The sequence below is a fragment of the Sparus aurata genome, chromosome 15, assembly GCF_900880675.1.
Source record: "Sparus aurata chromosome 15, fSpaAur1.1, whole genome shotgun sequence".
NCBI lineage: Eukaryota > Metazoa > Chordata > Actinopteri > Spariformes > Sparidae > Sparus > Sparus aurata.
This window is the reverse complement of record NC_044201.1, coordinates 858,211-872,217: the sequence shown is the minus strand read 5'-3', so window position 1 is coordinate 872,217 and position 14,007 is coordinate 858,211. Positions and strand designations below refer to the sequence as shown.

The 14,007-nt window shown below is 44.6% G+C and overlaps 1 protein-coding gene across 6 annotated transcripts in view; it reads left to right on the top strand.

The window, feature by feature from the left end:
• gbf1 (golgi brefeldin A resistant guanine nucleotide exchange factor 1) overlaps positions 1-14,007 on the top strand; it is a 218,369-nt gene that overhangs the window by 179,616 nt on the left and 24,746 nt on the right. For all 6 annotated transcript variants that reach the window (XM_030442547.1, XM_030442546.1, XM_030442553.1 and 3 more), the window contains 9 exons: positions 774-950; positions 1,085-1,149; positions 1,324-1,447; positions 3,472-3,543; positions 3,770-3,864; positions 3,966-4,119; positions 6,612-6,837; positions 7,270-7,427; positions 7,691-7,940. In XM_030442547.1, the coding sequence (XP_030298407.1) occupies positions 774-950; positions 1,085-1,149; positions 1,324-1,447; positions 3,472-3,543; positions 3,770-3,864; positions 3,966-4,119; positions 6,612-6,837; positions 7,270-7,427; positions 7,691-7,940 (1,321 nt within the window). The remainder of the gene's footprint in view (positions 1-773; positions 951-1,084; positions 1,150-1,323; positions 1,448-3,471; positions 3,544-3,769; positions 3,865-3,965; positions 4,120-6,611; positions 6,838-7,269; positions 7,428-7,690; positions 7,941-14,007) is intronic.

Here is a 14,007-nt window from a genome sequence, read left to right as displayed (position 1 = left end):
TGTGTCACCTGTAGTAGATGACCTTCAGCTCTCTGACAGTGTGAAGAAGCAGCACCGGCAGGAGGCAGGGCTTTGTAATGCTGAAACTTTACCAGCAGCAAGATGTATTTTAGCTACCTAAAATAAGTCCCACCTAAAATACCCATATCAGTTAAATGTACGCTTTTATTATTTTTTTCCATTTTGTCTGCTTTATGTTGCCACTAAACAGCCTCTTCCTGTGGCATTGCATTGCACCTCTGTGTAGAAACACTGTTGCAAGGTTGAGGAAAAATCCATCCTGCAATTAAAACAACCAAAATCTTATTAGCAAAACTTGTACATCATTGCCAAAAATCTTGGTATTTCAAGCTGAATGGCAAAACACAATAAATATATCTTGTTTTTTTTGTGTTTAGTTGTAAGTCAAAGCCCCATGTGAGATGTCACAGTCACTTGAATTAAAAGAAAATTTGCAGCTGCACAACATATCAGTATAAAATGAGAAACTATATAAATTAAAATGTGTCTACATTAAATAAAATTGTCCGATCTCTGAAAATGCAAGATCAGTTACAGGATTGCCTCTCCTGCACACAGCTGTCCTCTTCCTGCCACTCCTCTCATTTGAACTCAAATTGAATTTTATCGCAGTAAAAAGTGTTGTTTTTCTTGTTTCAAAATAAATGGATACACCATAAAAAGTGGATATACAGACCAGCCAAATGGTAAATACATTACAATACAATTGTCTCAAAGTTTTGACTGAATGTTGGTGTGTTCTCTCCCTGCAGTCTGTGGAAAACCTTCCTACAGTGTTTGGCAGCAATAGTAAGGCACAGACAGCCGCCAAGACAGTGTTTAACCTTGCCCATCGGCATGGCAACATCCTCAGGGAGGGCTGGAAGAATATAATGGACTCTATGTTGCAGCTGTTCAGAGCCGAACTCCTCCCCAAAGCCATGGTTGAGGTCAGTACTCCACTTAGAACTTCTGAACACTCTTACATTACATTTAGTTAGTGACTGTGTCTGTGGGTTGTCGTTTCTACATGTTCTGCTGCCACCTGCTGTTCAGTGCTCACACACTATGCTTGTTGCCTCAGGTGGAGGATTTTGTGGAGCCAAATGGGAAAATTTCTCTTCAAAGAGAGGAAACTCCTTCAAATCGGTATGGAGGGATCTCATTTGCCATTTGTTGATGTACTCTTTAATGCCTAGAAGGGGACTAGCTTTCTATGATAAGGAGAAAATCTGTAATAAATAGGAAGTGTATTTCTTAAAAAAGTCTCGACCAAGATGGCCAAAAGTAAAACTTAAATTTTCCTGCTGTGTTGCTTATCAGCGGTGAGTCAGCAGTGTTGAGTTTTGTCAACTGGTTGACGCTGAGTGGAGCTGAGCAGTCTGGACTCAGAGGACCGTCCACAGAAAACCAGGAGGCCAAGCAGGCCGCTGTCCTCTGCATAAAGGTAACATTTATTATGCTACAACACATGGTAACAATTTTTGAAGTAAGTACTAAATAAAGTTTTCAGTTGACATACATAGTTATAATAGGTCACGTGTTTTCACTGTGTTGCATCGGAATTCTTTCAGTTGATTTTTTGGTTTGTCCATCAGTAGTGTCAAGGCGTCTGTCTACACCCTGATGGTTAGAAATGCATCATTTATGGTGTCTCTAGTCTTGTCACCATACCTTAATTTCTAACTTTGATATAATACCTTAAAAAATATTGTTATTTGATACTACAAGAAGAAATGACTGTAGTAAGCATAAAACATCACACTTTCTATGAAACATTATCTTTTTTGTCTTAAGACCAGGGCAAAAAGTGGGTTGGAACTGGGTGGGGTGTCAGAGACGGGGCTGTGACTGAAATTGGAACAGCTGGTGGTCAGTCCACCTTAATTTGATGCTAACTCGGTAGCTAAACCCGTCATTTTAGTCAGTAGGTGGGATGCAAATACAGCCTGGCATGGGTTGTATTGTTGCCCATGTCTTTGTTGTACTTTTACTGTCAGTGACACACCTCACATCATTACAGAAGAGGATTAGGGCCACATGTGAATATTTTTTTAAGTTCTGACTTTAAAGTCAGAATTCTGAGATTAAAGTCAGAATTCTGAGAAAAAAGTCAGAATTCTGACTTTAATCTCAGAATTCTGACTTTTTTCTCAGAATTCTGAGAATAAAGTCAGAAGTCTGCACATGTACCTTCTCCGGAAGACTGCTTCAGCTTCGCTGTCGTAGCAATAGATACAGGAAATCTTTCCTGCCACAATCCATCACTTTATACAACAACTCTCTCACCTCTGCCTGACAGAGAACTCTGGTCTCTCTACTGTTTTGTTGTATATATTATTATTGTTATAGTATATTTTGCATATTTTGTTTTGTTGTATATATTATTATTGTTTACTGTTTATAGCACACTGTGCACTGTATATATACACTATGTATATATTGGATTCTATTTATGTATGAAATGTTTTATTTGCGGACCCACTACTGCTGTAACAAAATAATTTCCCAGTCTGGGATCATTAAAGTAATTCTATCTATCTATATCTATCTATGTAAATAAAATTTGAGTTCTGACTTTAATCTCAGAATTCTGACTTTTTTCTCAGAATTCTGAGGAAAAAGTCAGAATTCTGACTTTAATCTCAGAATTCTGACTTAAATCTCAGAATTCTGAGAAAAAAGTCAGAATTCTGACTTTAATCTCAGAATTCTGACTTTTTTCTCAGAATTCTGACTTTAAAGTCAGAACTAAAAAAAAATTCACATGTGGCCCTAATCCTCTTCCGTACATCATGGCTGTTGTTGTTTTAAACTTGTTGTTTGATGGCAGGGACTACAGATTAAAACTTGCCTCTTGGCTAATTCTAGCATATTTATAGTAATGGTCATTAAGTAACTTTTTGACCTTAAACTACCAGCTTTAGATTGACACAGCAACAAACAATTATTTAAACGGATATATTGAGATTTAATATGTACTGAAAAGTCTATGTATTTGGCAACACTAGTGTCTTTATGACAGAATGACTTTCTTCATAAAACTGCAACTGGACTTGTTTGTTCTTTCCAGGAAACTTTGGTAGAATTTTCTTGGAATTCACAGCCTGATAAAAAAGCATTGCCCTACATTATTTGATCAGCTTTTTTAATGTACATTAAAGTGGGTTTTGGAGGCTTTGGTTTATTTTAATTATTTGTGCAATACCTTGTCCTAACAAAATACCCAAACAAAGTATAAAGTGAGTTTAAAAAGAATTATAGTTTTCAAACTTATAGCATTTGTCAGAACTTGACTAGCTTTACTTGTTCGGTTTTATATTGCTCCAATAGTTCTGTGTCTATCTTTCAAATCTGTACTAGTTCTCTTTATACTGTTTGTTAAACCACTGAAACCTGTTCAGATCGTTTTCACTATTTGAGTTTCAAAATGTGTCAGCATCACTGAGATTTACTTTTTCCTCTTCTTAGCACTGTGACCCAGAAAAGCTCATCACAGAGAGTAAATTCCTACAGCTAGAGTCTCTACAGGAGCTAATGAAGGTAATTTTTTCAACATTTCTTACCAATATAAATATATGAGAGAGAGAGAGAGAGCTCTGAATTGTCGTGTCGTTTATCGATTTGGTATGGTACATTGCTGGTGCTTGCAGGCTAGTATAGATGAATCTATGTAATTTGTTTAATAGCATTAATGTCATGGACAGTAAAAAAGATGACATATAAATATCCCCAAACAGAAACAAACAAGATATTGTCTCCTCCTCAGGCTCTGATATCAGTCACCCCAGATGAAGAGACATATGATGAGGAGGATGCTGCTTTCTGCTTGGAGATGTTGCTACGTATAGTTCTGGAGAACCGGTAGGAATGGCAGTCTGTCAGTAACACTTTAACAGTACACTGTGTGTGTTGTCTGAGTCATTTTGAACACAACCAACACCTCCCTCTGTGTTTGTGTGTAGAGACCGTGTGTCATGTGTGTGGCAGACGGTGCGTGATCACCTCTACCACCTCTGTGTCCACACCAATGAGAGCTGCTTCCTGGTGGAGAGGGCTGTGGTGGGACTCCTTCGACTCGCAATCCGCCTGCTGCGACGAGAAGATATTAGCTCTCAGGTACACCACACACACACACACACACACACACAGACGCCACGGGCTGAGACAATCATGTCAGGTCAGCTTAAGTCCAAACAGCTGATGGGCTTTGGTCAAAAACCATGTGACTTGTTAATGTCTTTGAATAGCACATTGACTTTTTTAAGTGAATGTCCACTCAAACTAGTGTACATTAAATCATGGGTCTTCAGGCTGAGGATGCATTAGCTGACAGAGAGGTGCAGCAGGGGCAATCCACTACATATATTATATTCTATATTAGAGAAGTAGTTCCAACAGATTCATATAATCACGTTTTATTTTAAAATGTACGTGTGAAGTGAAAGCGATTCCCTACTTATCTATATCTGTAGTCTGACTCAGTGAAAGAAGACTGTATGCCTGTCATTGGTGCACCTATTACAGTCAGCACTCCCCTGTTCCTTCTGCTGTCTGTGTGGGATTTTCTCCACAGGAAACAATAACCTCCAAGCTAGCATCCTACATGCTGAAAATGTTACCCTCTCCCAAGGGCTGGGCAAAATCTCCACCTCTTTAAGATATACTGATATATTTTCAAATGAGATATAGTTTCAGACAATACCATTTATATTGATATATTTTGAAGTTGAGCCATATAACATGTGTCTTCTATAAAGCTATACCAGTGTGTGTCTCTCCTCTGTCACACTCTCTGCACAGCTCTGCCACTGAGGGAGACACAGCTCACTGACTCTATGTTAATTAAGCTGCTAATTAGTGTACAGTGCAACAGACCCATATGTTACAAGTGCTATTTCTCTGCCATGAATGAAATCATTACAGATGTATTATAAAAAAATTAAGTAAGCCTGCAGTTTTGCCTGATAACTTTATCTAAATGAAACTACAATTATGAAGAAATGACCAAGGTGGTCAAGGTGGAGTGGGTTGAAAGCATGTGAACGCTATTGTGGTAAATATATTTTCTCAAGTTTAGCGGGTCTGTGTGTGTATTGGTTGTGGTGTGTTGCAACTTCAAGGTGATTAAAACCATCGCACCTCCACTCGGTGACATCATGTTACAGACCAAATCTCATCAATGAACTGATTATATGGGGGTGGGGCTTCTCATTATTGAGATGACATGTTTGTTAACATGTCTGTTAAAGAAATTAAAATGAACGATAGAGAAGTCATGTTTCTGTCTTCACTGAATACTGATGTTTTGCAAAAGTTGGTGCCGAAACCCGGGAAAATTAAGAAATGAAATGAAAAGGCGAAAAGTCTATTAGTTTGCAAGACAAACACAAAGACAGAAAAAGACGCACAATGGATGAAAGGGACCATCGGAGACAATAGAGGTCTACAATTTGCGCATCTGTGTCAAAGGTACAAAGTAAAATTGATGAAGAACTTAGTAAAGAAAAGGGTGATCCTGACATTCTTGAGGAGTGGATGGAAAAGCTATTAATAAAAGAGGAATTTTTGGACAAAATGGACAGAGAAGTAGAAGAATGAACAAAGACAGGACTTTGGAAGATGAAGTGACATGAGTGTTAGAGTACAAAGAACATATGACATGGAGAAAGACGAAGATAAACAGAGTGATCTGAAAAGCGCAAGATTCAGCTCAAGGAGATGTCTCTGTAATGTCTTACGGAGCAGACCCCATGCGCCATATGAATGTGAAACTACCTAAACTTGTAATTGATAAATATGACGGGGATTTCAGCCAATGGCAGCATTTTTGTGGACAATATGAGATGGCAGTGCACAACAATCCCAACCTGACAAAACCAGATAAATGTGGCTATTTAAGATCATATCTTACGAGCGCAACCGCTAATGTTGTTGCAGGATTCCCATTGACTGAAGGCTGAATGATAATGCAAACTAAATGCTGCGATGCAATGCGACCGATTTGGCAGAAAGGATTTGGTTATTAATGCACATATGACCAAACTTCTCAATCTTAATCCTTTTAAAAATGCCACCAATATCAAATCCCTCAGATATTTATATGATAAGGATTTTTTTAGACAATTTGTTATTACTTTCTTCAAAGTCAGAAGTTTACATACACTAAGATTACCATGCCTTTAAACAATTTGGGAAAGCCCAGATGATGATGTCATGTATTTGGAAGCTTCTGAGTTAATTAGAGACACACCTGTGGATTTTAAGGCACACCTGAAACACACTGCTTCTTTGTGTAACATCATGGGAAAGTCCAAAGAAATCAGCCAAGATATCAGGAAGAGAATTGTGGACTTGCACAAGTCTGGTTCATGCTTGGGTGCAATTTCCAGATGCCTGAAGGTGCCACGTTCATCTGTTCAAACAATTATATGCAAGTGTAAACACCATGGGAATGTCCAACCATCATACCGCTCAGGGAGGAGACGGGTTCTGTGTCCCAGAGATGAACGTGCTTTGGTCAGAAATGTGCATATCAACCCAAGAACAACAGCAAAAGACCTTGTGTCCATTGAAGTAAGAGCATCTTGTCTCCCCCTGTGTACACACAGGTTCTCCTATCTCTGCGTCTCCTGCTGATGATGAAACCTCACGTCTTGTCCCGGGTCAGCAGGGAGGTTGCCTATGGCCTTCATGAGCTGCTGAAGACTAATGCAGCCAACATCCACTGTACAGACGACTGGTACACGCTCTTCTCCCTGCTGGAGTGTATTGGAGCCGGAGTGAAACCTCCTGCCTCTTTCCAGCTCACCTCCACCACTACTGACAATGACACAGGTTCGGTATTAGTCTCAGCATCCAGACTAGCCTTGTGATTGTGATTGTGACTTGTGGTTTTACACTGATGGGCATATATTCAGTCCAACCTCCATATCATATGGCTTGACAGTACTGTTGTTAAAGCTCGCAGATGGTCTCTGATAGTATTATTGATATGATATGATGGTGATTGCACACCTCTCCTGTCCCCGCCTGCCGTGTTGGGAGCTAAAACACTATAAACTGTTGAGTGCTCACCAGACAATTAGTAGTTGATGAACACACTAAATAAAAAGTGGTATTGTTATGATTATTCTTAAAATAATTTCATCCAGTTTGTATTATTCAACGTAAACAATGATACAACATGAGCATAAGTTGCGCAGTAAAGTCAAGCATGTAAACAGTGGCAGAGAATGAAGATCAATAATGATGTATTTGTGTGCCCAGGAGCCCAGTCAGACAGTGAGCTGTCTCCTCATCATCCAAGTGAAGTGAATGTAGACCGCGGCTACACATCTGACTCAGAGGTCTACACTGAGCACAGCAAGACCAGGATCCCTCGCTCCCAAACAGATGTGGATGTAGCAAGCAGTGGATGGCTCGTGGTCAGCACACACATGCCTACACACAGACATATCCTCACATACCGATCTCAGTCACATGTACTTAGTATGACATCAAACCACTGTGGTAACAGTAAGAATAAATGTTTTCATATTGAATCTTTGAACATATAGTTAAAGTCAATAAGTGGTCACATAATGGAGCTTAAAATTGGTAGAAATAAGATCTACAAAGACCTCTGATATAAAGATTTAACTGATGTGTGGTCAAATTCTGATGCATATTTTAATTCCCTTTTTTCCAGGTTGGGAAAGATGACCTTGAATCGAGTAAGATCCCACCGGTCAGCTCTAAAGCTCAGCTGAATCACCCACTGGTCAACCAGTACAGTCTGACACTGGGTCAGGATCTTGGCCAGCACGACACCAAGTCTCTCATCAAGTGTGTGGAAACACTCTCTTTCATCGTTCGTGATGCTGCCCACGTCACCCCTGACAATTTTGAGCTGTGTGTTAGAGCTATACGAGTGTTTGTGGAGGCCAGCCTCAATGGAGGTGAGACATTGAAATACATTTTAGATTTTATAGGACTAGATTTGAAAAGTCATAGGGTTCTCACACTTCTTACTCAAAGGTCTGCATCTGATTTCTGTTCAAGGTAAGGGGTCCCGAATGATTAATGCCAACAAAATAACATTTAATCAATAAATGGATTGGCACTCAGTAGAGCGCATACCTCCGCCAATGCCCAAGTGCTCCTGTTTGTATTCATTCTTTTACAATATGCAAGCCACCTAAATACAGCAGATTTTTTTCAAACATGATCCATGCATTGTTTGCTGAGAAATTCACCAAAAATTTGGAAAAACGGCCTCTTTCAATGTGAAAAAAAATCCTGGATCCTGTTTTTTTAATCCAGATCCGCTTAATAAAATGTTTTAGTTTCAGCTTTCAGTATAACATGTGCTGTAGTGAAAGGACAAGAGTGCAGATGTAGGCCTATGTATTTAAAACAAAAAAGTGAGCAACATTCGTGGTCGTTGCAGTTTAGATTTGTGACTGCACCATGACATCTCTGTCCCTACGCGTTTGTGTCAAACTCTGGCACAGACATGTATTGGCTTAAACATATTTTTGCAAGTACATTTACACTCGTTGGAGACGTTGTGTAGTTGGGGAAAAGACACGATATGTTTCTGTAATTTAGGAGCCAACAGCAAAATCTTCGGTGTAATTTTATTGCATGAACTCTTTCAACATGCTCTCACGTTCTCCTGCAGTTAACTTAGCCATGACTTAAATATTAACATTGTGGACATAAGCCTGATATGCTGCTGTGTGTTCAACATCACCATTATCAACACAAGAATTTATCAGTTTTAGTCACTTCAAAACTGAAAACGTTGACTGTCATAATGTATGGGAACTTTCGTAAGAAATGCTCTGGGTGGGGTCCCGATTGACTTGCTGACCTCTGTCTACAACTAGACTGAGGTCCGGATATAGAAATGCCATTTACTAAATACTGTACCTGACTAAAATGCAGTGAAATTATATTGACCAAAAAGACATGAAAGTACTCAAAGGTCAATGTGTATAACAAAAGTGGCAGGTGCTCCTTGTTAAGTGACTTCATGTGTAATCTTCCAAAGGTTTGCATTACAGAGGACCATCTGTGTCTTTTTGAGACCTCTAAACCTTTCACTTATTGTGAGGAATCTGGTGTTGCTAACCATAAAGTTGCCACAGGCCTTTCTGTAATTTCCGTTTCCCTGTGATGGATGAGCTTATTTTAGTTTTTCATGCATCACTTACATTAACTAATGATTAGTGATTTGATAGCTACTTAAACCTTTAAACTTCACAGTGTCAGATGGAAACACACCGAACAACCATTTAACCTGACAGGTTTTTAATAGCCACCATGTAACTGCCTTCAGTCTGCTTTGCTTTTTGTCCTCTTTCATGTTTGCACCTTAGTGTCCTGCCCTACATTCTTCTTCCTCTTCCTCTCTCTGTGCTTTATCCTGCTTGTCATCTGCCCCTCAAGCTTCCCCTTTTGTCATTCATCCCTCCTTGTGTTTTTTTCTGATCTACAGTAAGACAGGAATTAAGGTTGAGAAATGGCAGTAGTGCACTTGTGCTTTGGAATAGCTGATGGCCTATTTATTTTCTTCTCATGCTGCAGGCCATTGGATACATGCTGTCAACAGAGCGTTACACAGACAAACAAAAGCAATAGTTTGATCAAAGAAAGAAGTGCAAAACCTGCTTTAACCAATTGAGCTTTTGTTGTCTGACTTCAAATCATTTTTTACAAACAAGAAGTACAAATAAGCCAGAGCATTTTTCCCAGAATTGGTGCAGCCAGACCTTTGTTTAGTGCTGATACAGCACTGTGGAGATAGGTCTGGCTATGGGAGACTCCTACAGATATTTGTTGGTTAAGAAGACAAGAAGAAGGGTTGTTGCCCAACCATCTCATCCACCATTACGTCTTCAACTATCAAACAGCACCGCTTAAACTCCACACTCAGCGCAGCTCCTGTTAGGTTGCAAATCGAAAATTATGTATGTAACTACGGTTCTGGATGAACACCAGAGGTGGTGCTTCAGCACTGAATGTCTCCATGTAGCGCATGCGCAGGTCGAGTGTCTATACCAACAAAGTCACCTGTGACCCCTGATGATACTGGCTAGCCTATATCTTCCGGTGACATCAGAGGATCGGTTCCTGCACAATCTTCTCGCGAAACCACAAGGATTCTGAGTGACAGAACGCTCTGGCGGTCATCCAGGATTCATAGAACCGTAGTTACATACGTGACTTTCATTCTATTTCATCCTTCATCCGAAAGTCGCTGTTTGGAGAGAGCACAGCCTTTCTTAGGACAACCATGACAGAGGAGGAAGGAAGGAGGAAGTGATGGCGAGGAGAAAAGCAGACACCCACTTCAACTCTGCCTGCGCCAGGGGCTCAAAGGGAGGCAGACACAAAGCGTTCAGCACCAGGGGCAGATCCCATGCTGAAACTCTCTGTGCCTGTGGGGGTCGTAACCTCAAGGCTCCCTTTAGAAAAAGGGACACAGGTCTGTGGCACACCACAGTGTTATCATCAACTCGAGCGTGTCGAGAGGAAATGGCCTCCACGTACACCCTCAGAGTAGCAGGGGACTGTCCACCATTTAGGAGTGACTGTAGGAACCCTGTCCGAACAACAGACAGAAAACAGTTGCCACCTGTTCTCATACTGCATCCGGGTAGAAGGCGCCCTAGCAGTATGGTATGTTGGACAGTGTCTGAACACTCTGTCAGCAGTGGGGCGGGCCCTGCAGTGGCCAAACCCAGAGCTGCAGGCGATGAGGGTTGGGATGCCAGATCTGGCCCCCTAACTGAGACAGGAGATCAATCCTGTCGGGGAGACGCCACGGTGAGCCGCGGCAGAGCCTGTGCAGCAGGGGAAACCATGTCCTCCCTGGCCAGAAGGGGGCTACCAATAGCAGCCTGTGGCCCTGCTGGAGGACCCTCTGCAGTATTTGAGGAATCAGAGGGGTCGGTGGAAAGGCACAGAGAAGACCTTCTGGCCAGTCGTGGGCAAGAGCATCCTGGCCCAGAGGGCTGGCCTCCTCTGTCAAGGAGAACCAGAGGGGGCAATGGGTCGACTCCTCTGTGGCTAAGAGATCCACCTCTGTCCTGCCGAAGACGTCCCAGATGTTGAGCACCACCTCTGGATGAAGCCACCACTCCCCCGGTGGAGGCTTGCAACGTGGTAGGAAGTCTGCAGCCCGGTTTCGTTCCCCAGGCAAATACATCGCCCTTATGCTGGCTAGGCGGGGGACCGCCCACAGCAGGAGGTCCTGGGACACCTGCAACAGCCGTGCAGACCTGGTTCCCCCTTGGTGGTTTATGTGAGAGACGGTTGAGACGTTGTCCGACCGTACTAGCACATGCCTCCCTCTCAGGAACGGAAGAAATAGCTGCAGTGCCATGTGTACTGCCCGTAGCTCCAGCACATTGATATGCTCCGAGCGGTCCTGTGCAGTCCACAGCCCTCGAGCTGTCCGGTTCTGCCACACAGCACCCCACGCTGAGAGGGATGCGTCTGTTGTAACGGTCTCCCGACGGGATGCAATGGAGCCAATGGGCATGCCCTGAAGGAGAAATGATCTCTCCCTCCATGGAGTCAGAGCAAGGAGGCAACACCGTGACACCTTGAGTTTCCTGTGCTGGTGCCACATGGCATCCAAGTGGAAGCTGTTCAGCTGTTCAGTGACAGCAACCCTAAGGGAACCACAGTGGCAGCAGCCGTCAGCTTGCCTAAGAGGCGCATATAGAGGACATAGCGCAAGCAGCGGCCCTCCCGAAAGAGGAGAAGGGGGCGGAGGATGTCGTCCATGCGCCAAGGCGATGGGCAGGCCTTCATGGCAACGGCATCCAGAGTCACACCCTAGAAAGAGTGTACTCTGTGAGGGATCCAGGCAGCTTTTTGGGAAGTTCACTCTGAGACCGAGCTGGGCCACATGCGAGAGGAGCGGGTGACCTGAGGCCGCAGGAATTGTGTGTGGTGTGGTGCTATGGGGACATGAAAGTACGCGTCATTCAGGTCTATTGAAGTAAACTACTCCCCTCTGGCAACAGTACGCAGAACCTCTGCAGTGCTGAGCATGTGGAACCTCAAGACCTTCAGGAACCTGTTGAGTCCCCTCAAGTCGAGGATAGGGCGGAGTCCGCCATCTTTCTTTGCGACAAGAAAGTCGAATAGAACCCCCCGGGTGACAGGGGGTCTACTAGCTCGATGGCACCCTTGTCCAGGAGGGTGGACAACTCCTGGTTGAGGGCATGGGCTTTTGCCAGGTCGCGTATGATGGTCATCCTGACCCGGCCAAAGGCTGGGTGTATGCGTCGGAACTGAAGTTTGTATCCGTGGGTTAAGGGTCCATGGTGGAAGCAGCCCAGTAGCTGAGCTGCTGCTGGGAAAAACAGCCGACGACCTGCCCCGGACTCTCAGCGCCTGGTCCCCCGGCCTCCAGAGGCCCTGGGGGGATGATGGGCAGCGTCAAGGGTCTGAGGTTGACTGGAGGGCAGTCGTTCAAGTGCTCAAAGCCCTGAGCCCCTTGTTTAGCAGGCTGTTGAACCGGTCGCTGAGACCTAAGGTAGCCACTGGTTTGGAAAGTCTGTGGCTGAGAGCGGCGCCTTGGGGGCAGCTGAAGAACCCCCAGTCCTGCTGGGAGGAGGCATACTCCTGTGAAGCCCAGAGAGCTGCTGTTGAGTCTGTCTGGCCTGGACTGTGCGCTCAAGCGCCTCTAGAGCAGCCGACGCAAAAGTCTCTCCGGGCTCCACTGGGACACTGCAGAGGGTTCTCCGACTGTGCCAGCCACACCTGGCAGCGAGCAGAGACACGTCACCAAAACTGTGGACGGAAGTGTCCAGCATAGCCTCCTGCAGGGATGCTGAAAGAGCAAGCATCAGATGCGAAAGGGAATTACCAATGCGTCCCATGCGTGCTGCTGTGTCATAGGCCTTAGAGAGCAGGTCATCTGTAACCCGACACTGGGGGCGTGGAAACCTGGCATCCGGCCTCAGAGCCTCATCAGGCGAAACAATGAGAGCCGCTATAGCCGGCTCAACCGCTGGCAGCATCCTGCATGGCTGCCAGGGTCCGGCCATCAAATGTTGCATGAGAGAGGGCTCTAGTGTCCCTCCAGCATGCGTGCAACTTCATCAGGTATTCATCTGACGGAGGCACAGTGAAGGTGGCGGGGGCTGGACCATGCCTGAAAAAAGCACTGGTAGGAGCCGGCTGAGCCTGAGGAACATCCAACTGCAGGCGGGCCAGGGCCATACGAATGATGGCTCCCATAGAGCTATCCTCAGACCCAACGCCACAACTGCGGAGGAGCTTGAGCGGGAGCTCGCCCCAGAGGCCTCACGCCAGGCGACATCCTGGGGAACCACGTCCGCCCCATAGTTAGCGAACTCAGTGGCTGAAGCTGCCACGGAGAGCACATCCTCCTCTGGATCGAGCATGGCCGCAGGAGGAGCAGGAGCACCCACATCCCCCGCACCAGTCCCAGACTGGATGGCTAGGAAGAGGGACTTCACTTGGTTTAGCTCTTCAGCCAGCTGGTCCACCCTGGAGGCCAGTTTAGACTCCTTGGCCAACTTCCCGGATGGGGCGCCCGCAGTCTCAGCAGCCCGACATTTAGGTTGGCTAGACTGAGCTGGAAGCAATCGTTGGGCTTGAGTCAACTGGTCCGGCTCCGGAACATGGCCCAGCAGGTGTTCAGCCTCAGCCAGTCTGGCAAACCGCACTGCCCGGGGCATGAAGCTACAGTACATGCACGGATCCTCCGAAAGCCCTTCCCTCAGGTGTTCGAGGCCAAGGCACGGAGGACACATATCATGACCATCTTCAGACTGCAGAGAAGCCAGACAGGCCGAGCAGGAGTGGTCACCAAGCATGGTGACAGCCAGCTCTAATACAAACAAACTGAGATAGACAACAGATGCTGGGAGAGGGAGCGAACGCACTGCCTTCACCAACAGGTGTCGCACAAACAAAAATAGTTAGCCTTAGTTGAACATGTCTGCTAACTACAAGGGCAACAGCACCCGTCTATGC